Genomic DNA, 17,743 nt, shown 5'->3' with positions numbered 1-17,743 from the left:
ACTCTACGCAATGTAAACAGAGAAAAGGGGTTGCAAAGCCGGCTCAGTGGAGCACAACGCAGAGAGGCAGGAGAGGATTCCTGCCCTGGAATCCACTCATCAATTCCAATTCCAGCTGGGGCGCGTGCGCAGTGGCGGCGAGCTGTTGTTGTTGTCATGGCACTGTCCGTCCCACCGCCGCGCCGCTTCCCCCTGCTTCTTGCCGCTTTCCAGCCGAAACGCTTACGCTTGACGAGTGATGTGGAAACATTTTCGACACAAGCGAAAGAGAGGCTTCCACCGTTTAGCCACAGCAGCGGTCAGAATAATAGGAGTTATCTGCAATTGCAGCTGGACTTAATATTTTCATTTCGAACAAGTTGGCTCTTTTTTGAAATTCTGGGCTGTATTCAATAATTTAAAAGGTTTTTTTTTTTTAAATACCTTGCGACTGTTTTAAAAGTGAAAAGTGAACAAAAAGTTCAATTTTTGCATCTTTAACATTTGTCTGCGAGATCAAAATGTTTTGAAGGTTTCTTCTGGAGGTTTCTTCTGAGGGCGTGTGAAAGATCACTATTTTTGTGACCCCGACTGTCGCATGTGTGCATGCATGTTGATAGTGAGCGCACACCGGCTTCACAGGCTGTTGCTGCTTCTTTTATTGCCGTCGGTTGTTAGGGGCGCGACTCTGGCTACATTATGGAAGGAAAATCAGTTTGTGTTTGGATCGCGAGGCGAGAGCTCGTTCAGCGCTGCGGATTACTAACTGAAAGCGTATCGGTCAACTTTGTTCTTTGTCCGTTGCAATCGCGGCCACAACAATGAAATAACTAACATTTAGAGCATCTGGAAGATAAAGCCCGAAAGGATTAAGTGCGTGTTTGCAAAACATAAAGTACAGTGAAGCATATATGCAGTTCGAAGTATGAAAATCATGCGAAAAGGGTTTGCATTTTAAAAAAAACTAACAGGAAACGCAGTTAAATATTTTCCTTTTCATCTTATTTTATTAGCCCAACTTGAAGTTATTACCGGAATCCATAAATTGTCCCCAATTAAATCTCCCATATGCCGTAAATCAGTTAACAGTTTATCCGAATGAAAAGCCCCTGGGGAAAACAAGTTCACAGTTTGCGCCACAGGCGAATATCGGAAAATGTAACCGTTTTTACACAGGTGAATGACTTTTTTGTGCGCTTCCGCGGGCTTCCGGTCAAAAAAGCGTTTTCATTTTCGCCATCGGCCAACGGCCAGCTATGCGATTTGTATGCAAATGTTTGTCTGTCCCCCAAACCTCCGGATTCAGCCATCAAACGATGCAGCACGCCTCCCACTCCCCACGCTGTCCTCCCTCATCCTCAAAACACCCGCCCACCAGCTGTGGTATGCCATAAATCCTGGCCAGGAGGGGGAAGCTCCTTTGGCCCGTGTAAACGGGCGTTTCGAATTCTTCCACTGGCTCAAAAATACCGGAACCAAGGAAACAACAACAAAAACATTGCCACCGTCTTCAGTGGCTGCTGTTGTCTATATACTCTTTAAGTCCATGAGGGTATAACAGACTGATCTGCATACCTATTTTCATATGGATGAACTTGATCTACATATCAGTCTGGGTGGATAGAATATTATAATGAATTCATGGTTGCTAAAGTTCGGATAGCTACAAGGTGGCATAGGAAGAGTATTCCTTGCTTCGGCTTCGAAAAGAATCCTCCGCTTTTCGCTTGTGTTATTCTTGAAGTTCCTGGCGGAATAGAATGCCGCCAATTCCGTTGGTGACAACAATGTGGCAACCAAGCCAGCGACCCCACTCCCGTCATCCAACTCCAAACGCGCAACTTGGAGGTGACATGTGTGCGACATTTGCCCCACAACCAGAAGACAATGGGTCACAGGAGGGGCGGTGGGGTAGGAGGGCGTTTATGCTAAAGATGAAGAACAACTTTCAGTTGCTAGAAGGTTGGGCGGTGGGGAGTGCTAATGTTCCAGTTGCTTTGGTTTCTGTGCCAGAGTGTTTAGTCTATCTAATAATCTTGTAATAATCTAGAAGACTCCAATTGCCCCCGTGAAGCCCCCAGCATTATCCATTTCAAATTGCCATTTTGCCTATTACAGGGCTAAACAAAGGAAAAGTTGCACATAAATTCAATTCGTTTATGGCGGCACATCGCAGATAGACGCAAAGTTATTGCTTAAATAAAAAAAAACCTGCCTGTTAAACAAATGGAGTATGGAAAGTGCTAAGGAACATCAAGTGAAGTGACTGAGCTAAATTTCTAAATTATTTTCATGATTTGTGTGGAAGTGTTATGTGGATCTGAAAAGCTGAGGAACTATCAACTAACCTAATTGCTAATATAATATAGTTGTACAAAATGCGGATAAATCAACAATGGATATACTATGCGATCTTGGCTCTCTGCTGGTTTGATAAAGGTGAGTCCTTTAAACGTATTTATGGGGTAGCTGTAGCTATTGAATCGGAATGTTGGAATGTTTGGTAATTCCGGATCCAAGTGTCGTCTTTGATAATCGAAAACAAACAAAGCAATTAACCGCATGTAACCCTCGAAAAGTAAAAACTGAAAAATAGTGAAATTCCTAGCGAGACTCGATAAAATAAAGAGGAAAGTCGGCGGCGAAGAAAACAAACGGAGACGTCAACGTCGTTCAGGTCCAACGATTTATGACGGATAAAAGTTTTTACCTGACTTACTGGGGTTTTGCCCACCCCCAAATGCCCAAGTCCACAAGCTCCATGCCCCCCATCGCAATCCCGCCTCATGGGGCAGCTGTCAAAGGGTTTTACCTTTTCTGGATATGGATACGCAGGCCGATTGTGGTCATGAAGTTGCTCCAGTTTCGAGTTCCATTCAGTGCATTAATCTCGGTTCATTACGTTGTCATACTCGAGTGGTATCGTTACTCCACTTGGGGCATAGAACACACATGTGTCTTAATGGCTCTGTCACAGTTCAAGTTCTTCCTTAACGGGTTTGCCATATAGCTGACATAGCTTGACCTGTGCCACAAAGATTGATTGCGAAATACTTATGTCGATGCTTACTATGTTTAACCAGACAGAACTCGAATATGGCGAGGAGCCACAAGTTGCCGTTTGGAATACCAAAAATAAAGGCCCTATACCTATATGACTATAGTGTATACCTTTGGCCAAAGTCAGTGGCCCAGACCGAGGAGTTTGTCGTTTCGTTGGCGTTTTCATGAAAATCACCAAGCTGAACGGACACTTTTTCTCTTTTTGGGCTTTCATGCTGTTGTTTTATCAAAAGCAACCAAAACAAACCGAATGAAAATTTGTTTTCTGAACTTTTTGATTGTTGAAACTTTTCTCCAACTCCGCCACATCCATATGCACATTCACGTAGTTTTGGCCAAATTTGTTCAGCCGCCAACTCACTTTCATTTGTCTTACACTCACCCACTTGGCAAAAAATAAAAATAAAAGTAGAACTTATGTAATCTTTAGGTGGGTATTTGGTTCGCTATTTAATCTCCACTCCATTTGGGTAAAGCTTCGCGGATTTACGCTTCAGATATTTGCGGCTTATGGATGAGTTTTGGAATCCAATGACTCTAATTAGTCTTGGTTTTTAAATAAACCGGATTGCATACATGCATTCGCTACTAATTAGTAGGATAGTTGGGTAATTTCAGTGCGGGATGGATTCCCGTGCGTAGTCCCGATTTCAGATAACGATTATAAAACTTTCCATTTTCTGCAGAAAGTAGTGCATGTACACATACGTGAGCTATCAGCACATATCTGAGAGATTTTGTAATAAATCCGCAGCAATTAGACTAATTTTCAAAACACTTTTAACTGTCGAAGAAAGTCCGCGAGCGCAGATCTTCATTACCATATGCATTGCCCAATGTCACAACAATTAACCTACAACGAAGATCTTGAAGACACAGCTAGAAGATTTCACTCTGCCTCATCGCAGATGTATCTGTATCTCGCATGGAGAAAATCCCGCCGGAGATGACGGGCGACCCCCAGCCATGGTCATTCTAAGTCGTTTGTAAACCGACAACCGTTTACCAGAACAAAATTAAAAGAAGAAACAAACTGAAATTATACTGTTAGCACATAATAAGAACTTGTTTTTGAGGTGGTCAAGGGATTGGAGGTATAAACCGGAACATTTTAGGGGAGATACTTGCAGAGTTTATAATTGCACTGCCCAAAAAATAAGGTGTTATGTCATGCTCCCATGGGAGTTAAGTAATTGGTCGTAGCTTAGAAGCATTACATCCACATAAATATGTCATTTAAGATATCAAGTTGTGTAGTTAGGAAAATGGACTTTCTTCTAGTTTTATCCGAATAAACTTGTAGCAATTTGCATCCGAGGAGCGCAAGTGTTCGCATCCATTTGCATGACCATCTCAAGTTTAACCATTGCACACTAACACAATTAGATATCAGAGCTTGTCCGGAAACGCAAATCAGCTGCGAAGCGGCCAGAGAGCTGTTCCATGTGGCCAGTTACCCACATGGATATCCACTGGGACCCACCGTGGTTGGTCTTCGCCTTTGCAGCGCGGGCCCAAAATTGCAGCACTCGAAATGAAAGAAAACGGAAGCTTAGTAGAGCGTATCCGAGGTACGAGCAAACATGTCTGGCGATTCGGACAGGTGGCTCACTGGAACACAAACACTGGACCGTCCGGTCCATCAATGTGGTGGCTTCCTCTGCCTGTCGCTGCAATTTACTCTTAATTCGCAATTATCAGGACGGACCGAAAGTAAGCCTGAAAGGGAGAGAGTCCAATTTGTAGTCCGATACTGAAACATGGTATTCTTTTTTAGGTCAGCGACACTGGTTGATGAAAAACATACTAACATATACAATTTTCCTTACTTTCTAGCTACTTTGGGCGCCATTCTGGACTCACGTTGTTACCTGGAGGGCGGAGGTTCCGCGGAAAGTTTTCTTGCCACCGAGGATCTGGCGGTGGGCTCCATAATCGGCAAGCTGCGGATCAATGGGGATGCCAATGCCGAAACAGGCGACATCAATCTTTCATTGAGGGAAAAGAATGCGCCAGTTGAGATTCATCCCGGCACCAAGGAGCTAGCTCTATCGGTGGAACTGGACAAGGAGGGCGTGAGAGGTCCTTCGTCCATCTACGTGAATGTGATCTGCATACGAAGGCATTCAACGGATCCGGTAAGCATTTTCTCCCTCCATCCCAGTGATATATACTAATGGTATTTTCTTGAGAGAAAACCACAAGAAACTAGGGTGCTTAGAATTTAGCTAGTTCTACCATAATGGGTGAACATATAGCCAGCATGTCGAATTAAACTAACGAAAGTGGTGGCTAAGAACTTGCCGATCAGGCTAACGCCGCAATTAATCAGTCGTCCTGGTCGTTGACCCACATCGTGCACATTTCCTTGGAGCTCTTCCTGTCGGCCACTTCGGAACCGCATTCCGCACCTGCGAAGGACCCGTTCGTGCAATTCAATGGGAAACCAATTAACCTATATACAGCAAGTGGCCACCTTCTTGAACCCATGCCTCCTCCTCCACCTCCACCTCCTTTAGGTAGTGCGTGTTCCCTTGGGCTAGCTAAGCTTTGTTAAATTTCGGTAAACACGGTTCCCGGCGTTGCGGCTATTCGAGGCACTCTATAAACAATTGAAAACTTGTCAGACACAACGCCCATTTCAATTTTAGAATCAACAAAGCGCTATTTCCTACTTCAACAGCAACGACTGCTGCAAGTCCATTTAAACGCGAAGGAGCCATCGAAGGTGGAATCAAGATCTGAAATAGATTGACAATGCATTCATTTCTAAGGAATATCCGTTGGAGCTATTATTTGTCATCATAATGAACACCTTTTGCCACTCAAACGATCATCTCAAGATCGCAGACTTGGGTCTAGTCACCACTGGTTTCCTGGTCCTATAGGACCACGGGCACGCTTCTGACAGCCAACCCCTTTGGCGCCTGCGGTTAGCCCCAACTTCGTGGCCATAAATTATCCATTAAGGCTTCCGTTTGCGGGTAGAAATCTAGCTGGGTGGTTGAAGGTAGCGGGGATGTCCTGGTTTGGGGAGCGAGGTCCGCTAAACATGCAAATGTGTGCAGGACATTCGGCGGCGTGGTTGGGCTTTGAACTCCTGCGAGGTCAGTGACCAGCATACGTGTGCTAAAAAGAAGGTGTTTGTCTTGAAGTGCACACACTCGAAAATGGGTTGTTTTACATAGGCAGAAAAGGGGTATAAGTTCGTTAAAATGTCGAGTAAAATACAAAATAACAAAGTAATAGCTAAATTGCATAGTATGAGTTAGTAGCCAGTTATGGCTTTGAACTTTTTTTTGAGTGTATACCTTCCTTGCTCAATTTCCACCTCAATCAATTTCTCTACAGAGCTTCGTCATTCCCGTGAACGTGCGAGTAACTGATGTGAATGACAATGCCCCCCAGTGGATCGGAACGCCCTACACTCTAACACTTTCGGAGGTGACCGTTCCGGGCACTAGAATCCTGCAGGGCGCCCGTGCCGAGGATGCCGACCAACCGGGTCCCTTCTCCACGGTGGAGTACCAGGTGCTGCCAGGACCGTACTCAGAGTATGTACAGTTCCTCAATCCTCTGGAAGGCACGCTGGTGCTAAAGAAAGCCCTCGACTACGAGCAACTGCAGAATTTTACAGTGAAGCTGAGGGCTCAGGATCAGGGCACACCGCCACGTCACTCGGACACGTTGCTGCGGGTGGTCATCACGGATGCGGATGATCAGAACCCAAAGTTCCAGCGAGAGTCCTACAGCGCTGAGATACCAGCGGATGGTAGGCCAGGAGAGCTGCGTATGCGGCCGGAGCCACTGAAGGCGGTGGATCAGGACGAGGGTATATGTGCGCCCATTCAGTACACGATAGTCCAGTCGCAGGATGCCAAGTACTTCCGCATCCATCCACACAATGGAGCAATTAGCCTGCTGACACCTATCGGATATGCGGATGTGGCCAATGGAGCAACGTTGGTGGTGAAGGCCACGCAAATTGACAATCCAGATCGTTATGCCTTGACCACAGTACAGTTGACGCGACCTGGGAGTCACAGTGATTTGAGCACTCTGGCCTTTGTCCAGAAGCGATTCGTAATGCGCATTCGCGAGGATACGGCAGTTGGGAATCGGATTCTAGCACTGCCCACCAATAAGCCCGGCAAACACCTCAAGTACGTCATTCCCGATCCCGTGAATTCGCAGTTCTTTAGCGTAGGATCGCTAGGAGAACTTGTGCTAGCCAAGCCACTCGACTACGAGAAGATGACCAAGCACGAGTTCCAGGTCCTAGCCACCGATGGCATGACTAATAGCACCGCGGAACTTACCCTGGAGGTGATTGACGTGAATGACTGGGAACCTCGGTTCCGGGAAACCCACTACGAGTTTATGGTGCCCAAAAGCGTAAGTGTTTGAAAAGCGTTATCTTACTTCTTAATCTTACCTTTAAAAATACTCACCTCCAGCAGTCCCTGCAATCCCGCGCGGATTCCTTCGAGGGCGTGCTCATCGGCAAGGTGGAGGCTGCTGATGGGGATCGCAATGACAAACTGGAACTCTCGCTTCGTGGTCAGCACGCCGGACTGTTCGAAATTGATTCTACTGGAAATATCTACATGCGTCCGGAGCAGCTACAGAGTCTCAACGAGTCCACGGTCCATCTCATAGCCATCGCCACGGACACGGGCGTACCACCCAGGAGCACTTCCGTTCCGGTCAGTGTCACCATGGAGGGCCTGACGCTGGCTCGGTCCGGATGGAACAGCAACATGTTGGGCATGTTCGGCATGATAATGGGTCTCTTTCTGATGATCATAGTGGCGCTAAGCTGCTACATAGTGCGATCGAAGAAGCAAGGCAAGAGTGCATCCAGCGGATTGGGACTCGGTCGGAATCGGGTGCACAGCCAGGCGCACAGCAGCGTGTCGTCTGCCAATCTGGTTACCCACGAAAAGCTGGCGGGGAATGGCAACGGCATCGGAGCCAGTGTAACGAGCGGCGGCGTCTCCGTGCTGCACATGAAGCACGGCGGTAACATCACCATGGCCAATCCGATGAACAATGGCTTGCATCACGTGGCCAGTGGAGCCAGTAGTAGCATGGCCCTCGGTAGTTCCGCCGCCTTGTTGGAGCGGGAACGAGAGAGGGAGCGGGACCGGGAGCGCCAGCGGGAGAGCTATGCGGCCACAGTGCGCAGTAAGTGAAAGTCAATCATTATTATTGCCAAGGGTGCCAGTCAACAACTTAGTTCATCCAAATTCAAAATTAATAACGTACAAAAACAAGAAATTAATCAGAGATGCATCTTTGATCTTTCCCAACAATCCGTTCCCCCTTTCTCACCCGAAACATTCACTATTAAAAGTCTTCTTGCCAGGCATAGTTTCGCGTGCTTCCGCCAATGGCCAGCTCTTCGAGGAGGATGAGATCGAGCACGACTCCCTGCAGACGGAGAACAACAACCGGAAAGTGGCTGCCACGGGAGTGGCAAGCGGTGGGGTCACCACCATCAGTACCACACCCGCCAATGCGGGCTCCAATCTTCTATCCGCCACCGATGCCATGGGTTCCTCCGAGAACAACTTGACGGTCTACTTCTAGAGCGCAGGAGGGGAGCCAGCTACTCACGGAGAGCTTGTAAATATCGCTGCTAAGTCAGTTTAGGATTAGGTTTAGGCCCCACACACGTGTATGTACATTGAGTAGACCAAATATAGCATTGTAAACAGACCCAGCACTAGGCTAAGTCCAAGCGATTTCCATTGTAAAGTTTTGCTTCCCAGATTGTAAACGGATCCGTCCAATAAAGTTTTCGACTATTCAAGCATGTTGGCCCCTTCCATGCAAACAGTTTACCTTACGAATCTCGTTGTTTATATTCTTGACGCTTATGTTCTACTTCGATTCTGGTGATCTTCACAACTTTGGCATGGACAAAACGAAAATAACTAGAATTAAAAACGCTTCACTGACATAGAACAGATATAAGGATATTACAAATTCATTGCTGGGTACGTAAGATTATTTCAAATACAGATAGAGGCTCTCAGGGGTGTAAAGATACTTAGAAATCACTATAAATTCAATATGAATTGAAGCTATAGTTTCTTATGCATATTTGCTTGGAATTATTTTAAGATTAATGCGTTTTTTGGTTTAAAAGAATAAGAGAGCCAACCCATATGCTAAGGATACATTGGAGTTTTTGTGGCATGACTCCAGACTCCTTCTATCTGGGCCTGCCTTTACCTGCCATTTCGTTCCGTCTTTCTCTTGAGCAGATTAAAGTCTCCGTACTGAATGTGATTGTCGGTCAGGAATGGCACATAGAAGGCACGTAACACCTTGTGCGACTTCTCCGGAATGAGGAAGGGCAGGCTCTTCATCACAGACCAGTCTTTGGATCGCTTCGAATAGTTGGGTTCCAGAGCCGTATACTTGCCTTCATCAAAGTCGACGAGGAAATCGCAACGGTCGTAGTCAAAGTACATGTGCTCATTTTCCTGGTTGAGATCGTTAAAGTACGGTTGCACTACCTTAGTAGCATTTTGGCGTTCGTCATAGTACGCGGGCAGCATGCCTCGGAATTCGGATTTTAGAAAACGCAGCCTGAAGTTTTTGGCGGGAAAGAAGAAGCTGCCCGGATATCGATGCCAATCTTTGCCAATACACACGTTGTATATCACATCCGGGTCGTACTGCGGTGTCGCCTTAAACTGGTTCAGTTCCAGCATCAAATCCATCGGAGCATGGTAGTTCCTGTACAGGGCAAACACCCTGGAAAGTCCCAACAATGTGCTGGTTACCATAACCAGGATGGCAATGAACATGCTGTGGTCCAGATAATGAACTCCCGCCTTAATTTTGAAGATCACCGATTTCATGCGGAAGAATATGCGCTGATACACATCCACAGTAATGGCTCCACAAAGGGAGATTAAGGGATATATGGGAAACAGAAAGCGCTCTTCCTTGTGCGGTTGGGCAAAGAAGACGAGAAGCCACAGGTACAGGGGAGCCAGCGATATGTAGTGGGGGAAATTTAACGTCGACTTTGATTTGGCTGGCACAATCAAATAGTCCATGACCAGCATTATGGGTAGTTGAAGTGCCAGGAGCTATAAGGGAAACAGTTTTTATAAATTTAAAAAAATAATAGATACAATAGCTTACCCAAATAATATTAAAGTTAAGGAAACCATTGATAATGTAGTAACTGAGTGGTTCCGTGCCAAATATGTTTGGTCCGTGGCTGGTGAACACATTGTACCAAACTATATTTAAAGGCGCAAATGTCAGTTTGCCAAAGTAGCTGGTATCAATGGCAATCATGGGAATGGCAACCGTGGCGCCCGATATCAGTGTCCACTGAACAAAGGTCTTCCAATCCCGCTGCCTTAGAAGCATCTCCAGCACCAGCGGAATGCCAATAAGCGCAGCAAATGGCCAACCAAGCAAAGCGGATATTGCTGTCAGGAATATGGCAAAACAGTAATTTTGTTGCCACCAGGCGGCCAGGGCAGCACAGCCAAAGTACATGGAAAAGGATGATGGCAGTAGAGCGGTGCTGGACACAAACATGCCCACACTGAAGAGCTGGAATATCAGCCACAGACGACCGATGTGAATTCCAAACTCTTGACAAATGGACCTAAATAAAGTTTAGTTAGTTTTGAACAGGATATAATACCAATGACATGCTTACTTGTACATATATCGCTCCATTACGGCACAACCGAAACCCAGCATACATCGCACCATGTAGAAAATAAGAATGGGACTGGGATTGAACAGCTTTTGGTAAAAGTATCCGGGCACGCCCTGCAGCAATAGGTAGGTGTACGATCGGAGTCCAAACTGGGGGCTGTACTCCCACGTCTGGAGCCCATGACCATTGATGATGTAGTGCAGCGGCTCCCAGTAGTTAAACGTCTCGTCGCAGTCGGCTATGTACGCCCAAATGGCGCTGCACAGCCGGGCACTCACGAAGGTCTTGAAGGCGGTCTGAACACTGGGCATTATGGGGTTGGGAAGCCCCTTCTCTTGGGCTCCACTCGTAGGTTGGTTGCTGCGGGTGAGAAGTAACCGCGATTAGTGGGAATCAGGATACGCAGACCAATACTTACCGCTTTTTAGCATCCTTATCCTTCTTTTTGCCGGCCGGTGCGGCTTCCTTGGCCTTGTTGTTCCTATTTAGGCCCGGTCTTTTGGGAGGCTTTTTTGAGAGAATCTGATTGTCCGCCTTGTTGGCTATGTAGCGAGCGCGCGCAGCCGGAGGCGCCATAATCCGGACTTTCTGGGAAAATTGCCGGCGGAAAAGTTGCAAAGTATTGTATATTATCAATATTATGTGGCGCAGGTTATCGATTGCATCAATGTTATCTTGGGAACCTGGATTTCAGTTGAGGTATTCTTGTCCACTAGTTATGTGCCATACACATCAACTCAAATTTGTTATCGATATATGAGCTGACGTGACTATTGTAACGGCTTTTTGAACTGGAAGTGATGTTACCATTGTAATTTTAAAAGACAACCGTTTAAATATTGAAGTAAAAATTTAATAAAAACATTCAAGAAGAAAAATATACAAATACAAAAATGAACAATTCATTAAGCTGAGTTCCGAATTGGTAGGTAATGAACGATAACAATGCACACTGAAATGAAAGAATATTTAGTTAGTTTAAATTCTTCCATTGGTCGAATTACTTACCAATTAGCGTGCACGTAAACATGGCAAAAGTGGTGTTGCAATAAGGCTGCAGCATAACTCCCATCAAGTTCGTAGCTGCAATGATCCCAAGTCTTCCCAGTGACATGCAAAAGCTAACTGCCTTGGATCTGATCGGAATAGTAAATAATTATTTCAACTTTAATAAAAAAATGAATCAATTACCTCAAATGTGTAGGAACCAAATCAACAATGGCACCAATCATAATTGAAATCGAAAGCCCTGGCAAAAGAATGTAGAGGCAGAAGAGAACAAGGACTCCTGTTGGACTTTCCATAAAATGCAAAAGGACTCCACTTAATGTCGCAACTGCCAGGGCAGCTAAAAGTACATTTTTACGGCCCAAAGGATTAAGTATTAGTCCTTGAATCGAGAATCCAATCAGAAATGCGAAACCTACAACGAGGTTGTCTATATAGGTTTTGCTACTAATAGGATCGGTGCAATCCTAAAATGATAATTAAGTATTAGAATTGGTTACCTAATTTTAGAATATGTTCATAATTACCAAAGTTTCTGTAACATTAACGTGTTCTACAGGTACGCTGAGAATTTCGCAAACTGTTGAAGAGTTATTTTCGGCACCTGATGACCGATTAACAATTTCGGGAAACCAAAGCTGCATGCCGTTTGAACTATAAAAAAATTATTTATAATCCTAAGAACTTATTATAGTCTATCGCCATTAAGGATTACCTGAAAAACATTCCAAATAATGCCAAATTGCAAAGAATAAAATTAAATCCATGTGGCTTGTGAAAAAGTGGAATGGTGGCCCTGCAAATTTTGGATAATATACCACATCCTTGGCTTTCGGCCAACAAGTTTTTGCCCACTGGATCCTCGGACTTCAGTGTAAATTCATCGCAGTTTAAAACTTGGTGTATTGATTTTCCCCTGTTAAATTTACTGATCCAAGCCACAGCTTCAATGGCTTCGTTGTTCTTTTCTTGGGACAGCAGGAGCTTGGGGCTTTCAGGATAATAGAGTAATATCAAGCCGCCAATAAATCCTGGCAGCAGACTAACTAGCAACAGCAAACGCCATGGCCTAAACACAAAATCTCCCATGGTGATGGCCCAGTTCGATGAGAGTACCAACCAAGCAGTTGCTGTAAGTTCAAATAATTTAGTTAATAAATCTTTTATAGCCGTGAGCAATCATGCATACCTGGAACATATATGGCCGTAACACTAACAAACATCGTCGAATAGTTAATCGCCACGGCGCGATGTCGTGGTATATTGAATTCACTCAGATATGCATAGAGTGCTGCTGACACCGCGCCAACACTGTATTCATATGACAATCGAATGTGAGAATTCATTCCAGCATGGTAGAGTCAAAGATTTTTGCAATAAATTACGTTTTAGCGCTCGTACTCACCTAATTCCAACGAGAAGGTTTATAATGTTAAATAGCCAGACGCTGGTAACGAACATCAAAATGAACTGCAGGGCATTGCTGGCAAAATTACCATAGAGTAGGACCCTTCGACGACCTATATCATCGCTGATGTATCCCCATATGTAGGTCGATAGGAAGATACCTGTGCACTCAACACGAATTTCCATTGTGATCGCCGTGTATACCAACCCACTCACATAACAACTCACCTGTAACACTAGCCGCCATCATCACGCCCTTCTCGGCCTGTGTGGTTTCAAACTCGCATTGCGAGGCGATCACAATGATGCTCATGGCTTGTTGGGCTGCAACGGATGTGATGGTCAGCAGTCCGCTGACGAGCAGGAGCAGCCACTGCGTCTTGCCATAGCCTGTTTTTTGTTTTTTTTGGCCAAAACCCAGTTAAAAGCAGCAGATCAAAAATACGTCATCCGAGTTAGTTACCTATCTTCTCCAGCACCATGTCGTAGTCCCACACATTGGGCCCGAGGGTATTGCTCTCCAGTGAGCTGTGCATGTTGACATACCTGAGATAACTGGCGACTGGTCAGTAAGTTAGTGCAACACTTGCTTTTAAGCATTGTATTCTAATAACCCCCCTGTAGAACAAATGAGCGACATGTGAACCGCAAACCAGTTTTGAGATTAAGGCATTTGAATTTGATTCAAATTAAACATTTTGCTGAGAGATCTCAGGTACATCAATGAATTCGATCTTATATGCAAGCTGGTTGAGAATGTGTGTATGATGCCAGTGTGGGTAGTTGTCTCATCTTGCTATCTAAGCATAAAAACACTCATTGAAATTGCATAAATCAGTTACTATATAGAGGGTTTTAAAATTCGTTGGATATTTTAGAAATAAAATGGAATACTTAAGAATATATATACACTCTCTCAGCAAAATAAAACCTGAGCGCATTTCCATTCTAAAATTTTGTTTGGATTTTGGCCCGGTTTTGTAGAAGGAGTGTCAGTCTCTTTTTAATTGCATTTTTTAGAGAACAATGTCATGGAATAAAAGGGGCTAAAGAATTCTTTCAACTAATTTAAGTTTAGGCAATATAAGTAGGTAACCATACTTACTTTACTATTTTATATGCCAGGCTAATAGGCTCAGTAAAAATATTGATTTCTTAAACATTCTAATTTATTTTGGTGCTTAAAATAAACTTAGCTACTTAAACTATAATGATAAATCTTAAATAGGCAACAGCAACGTCAGACTTGCACATACTGGAAAGGGAAATGGAAATCTTTAGCTATATATGTACATTTAGTAAGTAATAGGCTTCTTACCCAGCACAATTCCAGAGAAGACCCCGAAAGTAAGAGAGCAATAGGATTCCAGGAGCACTCCGATAATGTTACTACCGAAAACACTTCCCGTGCGACCCAACATGAGGCAAATGCACACCGCTTTTCCACGCAGATGGGTGGGCACCAGATCGACGACTGCTCCACTCAGAATGGAGACACAAAGTCCCGGCAGTACCAGATACAAGCAGAAGCAAACCACTATGGCCACCTCGTCCTTTATAAAGATCAGCGCAATTGCACAAGCTCCAGCTAGCGTTAATCCAATTGAAATGGAGGCCTTGCGACCGATCGTGTTTATAACGAGACCCATCAAGATATAGCCAATGATTAGGGCCGATCCATAGGTGATGGTGTCTATATAGCTCTTGGTGTTTATGTGGTCGTCGCAGATCTGCAATGTGAATTCAAGAGGAAATATGAAATATATGGCCTACTTATGAGCTTATAAGTTAACTTACCTTATTGGTTGCATTCGCTTGCATTTGATCTATTGACGCATCAATTACTTGGCAAACAGTCATTGAGTCGTCCGCCGTATTTGAGCCCAATCGATTTTGAATTTCTGGATACCAGAGACCCATGCCCGAAGAACTGTTTGTGAAAGTTAAGTCTTATCATTGAAAGCCAACTGGAATTTGCGTGATTATCACTCACCTGAAAAATAGACCACACATAATCGTACAGCTGATTACGAAGTTCAGCAAGTGAGGTCTTCTTATCAGCGGCATAGTTTCCTTCCACATTTTCTTGATTGTGGTAAACCTTAAATTGTTAGTTAATTTGTTAGTTTTTCAACTCACTATTTGATTAGCAATAAAAACTCACGCTGACTTGGATATGAGCAGTATATTTTCTCCATTCGCGTTATCTTCCGTTTTCAGTTTATGAACCTTGAATTCGTGCAAGTGTTTGCCCGAATTCGTCACTGCAATCCAATCGACTGCCGCAAAAGCCTCTTCAGTTTTGTCCAAGGACATTAGGATCTTTGGACTCTCGGGAAGAGACCATAACATCAATGTACCCACAACACCAGGCAGCAAGTAGCAAATGGTCAGCAGTCTCCAAGGACGCAATGAGAAGTCATCGGTTATACTGACACTCCACTCCATCGAAAGTATTAGCCACGCGGTAGCTACAAGGATCGGTTTCTAGTTTTTAAAGTAATCAGCTTACATCCTATAGGTATTACCTGGAACATAGACGGTGGACACTCCCACGAAGAGACTAGCGTAATTAATGGCAATTGGACGGTGACGGGGAGTGAAGAATTCCCCAAGATACGCATAGGTTGTTGATGATGCTCCCGCAATGCTATTTAAGTTAGATTGATAATATTGTTAGAGTGAGATACATGTGTTCGATGTTTAGCAGATAACATAGTTAATTAACGGAATTGCAGTTCTATTCTAAAGTTTATACTAGCGAAAGGTCTTTGAGTTAAGGTCGATTATATCCACTTTGCATCCATATACAATATCTAGTGCAATGTAATGTAGTATTTGCGTAAGTTCTAAATAACTATAAAAACACGTGGTTCGTTATAAATTCTAATAAAGTACTTACAAAAATCCAACACCGAAACGAATGAACACATAAAGCCAATAGTTCGGGATGACGGTGGAGCATAAGGATAAGAAATTCCCGGCGATCGTCGTATAGATCAGCACTGGTCTGCGACCTATAGTGTCACTCAGGTAACCCCAAAAGTAGGATGAGCAGAATATGCCTGGAGAATAGTTAAGGACCACGTGAAATATGCCACTATGGAAACGTGAAAGATAAGGTTTTACTAATGCTAATTAAAAGTACTTACCGATAAAACTGGCCGCACTCATGACCGCCTTATCCATTGAGTTCATCTCGAAATCGCACTGGGATACTATGGTAATATAGGACATGCCCATGGTCTCGTTTATGACCATCATCAGGAGAAGTCCTGCGGCAAAAAGGACGATCCATTGCACACGCCCGAATCCTGGGATGCATTAAATTAAAAACGAAATTTGATAAGGATTCTCAAGGCTTCCAGGACATTTGCACTACCAATAATTTGAAGCACATCCTCGTATTCGTGAGCACTGGTACTCCCAACCGATTTTGGCTTCGATTCAACGTCTTGTTGGCCCGATTCCGAACTCATAGTGATCGCCTGGATTGACTTTCGAGATATCTGGCATTCCCGAACCTGCGACAACCTAAAACTGACGAAATGTCCAAGTTGAAGTGGGTATAAAAGCAGTGCCAGTGTGGCAGCAGCCAAGAGGTTGGGTTATCAGACGGCACAATCAAGATAAATGAGGGTCTAGATGATATTCTGTTTGTCTATAAAATGTGTATCACTCATATACTACAACTGGGAATCTTGGGCAAAAAGAAGATCGCACCCCTTCCTCGCCCACCGAAACTGTCTCGTTTATTCCGTTTTTTCAATTCATTAGAGCAAATAATACAAAGGTTCGTTTCATTCTGCACCACGCTCTGTCATATATTCGCGTGTCTTAACACTCTGCAACATATTTTTAAATAGATATTAAGAATTGAAACCAATAGTATCTTTATTTGGGCTTATAAAAATCTATAATATAGAACACTATGTTATCTAGCCTTACAAAATTAATTTATTACTAAAAAATAGTGTGCAAGGTATCTAAAAAATTTCCGTAAGACCCCCGAGGTAAACACTTATTTGCTAGAGAGTGATACCATTGGGGCAATAATTGTGGCTAAATACAATTAAGTGCAGTAGTTACAGTTCTTTCACAAAAAAATATTATGTTTAAATGTTTACCCCTTCATGTTTACGATCATTAAAAGTGTGAAAACGGAACGCCACTTGGGGATTACCGCCATAAATCCCTTCACACATGGCGACATATATGTTCGCTTGTGGGGAAGACGACACCTTGAAGCGACCCCATGACATCCACATAGTAGTGGATGATTTCACATTTGCATACCAAGTGAAAAGTGAATCATTTCAAAGTTGGATATGATATGAATGAAATATCTATATAATATGGATATGGAAATCTACAAGTGGAGGTTATACCTATTATATGGCATGGGTATTAAAGACTTTGTACAACTCTTTACATTGTCGTTAGATCGAAAGACAAAGATTCAGCCCTAAAATGTTTTTATAAATATTAATATTAAATAATCCGTTAAACATATGAACACAAATATATAATTTCGAGTTAAATCATTACATTGAATTATGGAAAAGATATAATTTAAAAAAACAATAA

General features: G+C 43.7%; 4 protein-coding genes across 10 annotated transcripts; 1 reads left to right on the top strand and 3 right to left on the bottom strand.

The window, feature by feature from the left end:
* Positions 1-688: 688 nt before the first annotated feature.
* On the top strand, positions 689-8,897 carry LOC6619680 (protocadherin-23). 7 transcript variants are annotated; one of them, XM_032721314.1, is made up of 6 exons: positions 689-852; positions 2,098-2,418; positions 4,879-5,180; positions 6,394-7,437; positions 7,500-8,229; positions 8,399-8,897. In XM_032721314.1, exons 2-6 carry the CDS (start codon positions 2,358-2,360, stop codon positions 8,632-8,634), a joined length of 2,373 nt encoding a protein of 790 aa, XP_032577205.1. In that variant the 5' UTR covers positions 689-852; positions 2,098-2,357; the 3' UTR covers positions 8,635-8,897. The 7 variants fall into 7 exon arrangements, with proteins under 7 accessions (XP_032577205.1, XP_032577208.1, XP_032577207.1 ...); XM_032721317.1 differs by having other exon boundaries at positions 689-902; positions 7,503-8,229; positions 8,411-8,897; XM_032721316.1 differs by having other exon boundaries at positions 689-902; positions 8,411-8,897.
* On the bottom strand, positions 8,891-11,317 carry LOC6619679 (alpha-1,2-mannosyltransferase ALG9). The gene is made up of 4 exons (XM_002043858.2): positions 11,160-11,317; positions 10,739-11,101; positions 10,207-10,684; positions 8,891-10,151 (listed from the first exon to the last, which is right to left on the bottom strand). The coding sequence occupies exons 1-4, from the start codon at positions 11,315-11,317 to the stop codon at positions 9,279-9,281; spliced, it is 1,872 nt and encodes a 623-aa protein (XP_002043894.1). The 3' UTR covers positions 8,891-9,278.
* A 255-nt stretch (positions 11,318-11,572) lies between these two features.
* LOC6619678 (synaptic vesicle glycoprotein 2C) lies at positions 11,573-13,720 on the bottom strand. Its single transcript, XM_002043857.2, has 9 exons — positions 13,620-13,720; positions 13,385-13,546; positions 13,155-13,317; positions 12,939-13,060; positions 12,465-12,879; positions 12,277-12,403; positions 11,933-12,216; positions 11,750-11,877; positions 11,573-11,693 (listed from the first exon to the last, which is right to left on the bottom strand). The coding sequence occupies exons 1-9, from the start codon at positions 13,690-13,692 to the stop codon at positions 11,647-11,649; spliced, it is 1,521 nt and encodes a 506-aa protein (XP_002043893.2). The 5' UTR covers positions 13,693-13,720; the 3' UTR covers positions 11,573-11,646.
* Positions 13,721-14,303: 583 nt separating this feature from the next.
* LOC6619677 (synaptic vesicle glycoprotein 2B) lies at positions 14,304-16,635 on the bottom strand. The gene is made up of 9 exons (XM_002043856.2): positions 16,539-16,635; positions 16,309-16,470; positions 16,059-16,221; positions 15,685-15,806; positions 15,321-15,627; positions 15,150-15,257; positions 14,954-15,086; positions 14,475-14,886; positions 14,304-14,411 (listed from the first exon to the last, which is right to left on the bottom strand). The coding sequence occupies exons 1-9, from the start codon at positions 16,633-16,635 to the stop codon at positions 14,377-14,379; spliced, it is 1,539 nt and encodes a 512-aa protein (XP_002043892.1). The 3' UTR covers positions 14,304-14,376.
* Between the last annotated feature and the right edge of the window lie 1,108 nt (positions 16,636-17,743).

The sequence above is a fragment of the Drosophila sechellia genome, chromosome 3R (genome assembly GCF_004382195.2).
Source record: "Drosophila sechellia strain sech25 chromosome 3R, ASM438219v1, whole genome shotgun sequence".
NCBI lineage: Eukaryota > Metazoa > Arthropoda > Insecta > Diptera > Drosophilidae > Drosophila > Drosophila sechellia.
The sequence above is the reverse complement of the archived record's forward strand: the minus strand, read 5'-3'. Positions and strand labels throughout refer to the sequence as shown.

Coding starts and splice junctions, on each gene's coding strand:
- LOC6619680 (XM_032721311.1), top strand. CDS start 4,803: ATGGTATTCTTTTTTAGGTCAGCGACACTGGTTGATGAAAAACATACT. Junction 5,181..6,393: donor GAAGGCATTCAACGGATCCG/GTAAGCATTTTC, acceptor ATTTCTCTACAG/AGCTTCGTCATTCCCGTGAA. Junction 8,230..8,398: donor CTATGCGGCCACAGTGCGCA/GTAAGTGAAAGT, acceptor CACTATTAAAAG/TCTTCTTGCCAGGCATAGTT.
- LOC6619679 (XM_002043858.2), bottom strand. CDS start 11,317: ATGGCGCCTCCGGCTGCGCGCGCTCGCTACATAGCCAACAAGGCGGAC. Junction 11,102..11,159: donor GATAAGGATGCTAAAAAGCG/GTAAGTATTGGT, acceptor TCTCACCCGCAG/CAACCAACCTACGAGTGGAG. Junction 10,685..10,738: donor ATGGAGCGATATATGTACAA/GTAAGCATGTCA, acceptor AACTTTATTTAG/GTCCATTTGTCAAGAGTTTG.
- LOC6619678 (XM_002043857.2), bottom strand. CDS start 13,692: ATGCACAGCTCACTGGAGAGCAATACCCTCGGGCCCAATGTGTGGGAC. Junction 13,547..13,619: donor CATGGTGCTGGAGAAGATAG/GTAACTAACTCG, acceptor AACAAAAAACAG/GCTATGGCAAGACGCAGTGG. Junction 13,061..13,154: donor AACCTTCTCGTTGGAATTAG/GTGAGTACGAGC, acceptor ATATGAATACAG/TGTTGGCGCGGTGTCAGCAG.
- LOC6619677 (XM_002043856.2), bottom strand. CDS start 16,635: ATGAGTTCGGAATCGGGCCAACAAGACGTTGAATCGAAGCCAAAATCG. Junction 16,222..16,308: donor GAGTGCGGCCAGTTTTATCG/GTAAGTACTTTT, acceptor ACTATTCTCCAG/GCATATTCTGCTCATCCTAC. Junction 15,628..15,684: donor GTCCACCGTCTATGTTCCAG/GTAATACCTATA, acceptor CGATCCTTGTAG/CTACCGCGTGGCTAATACTT.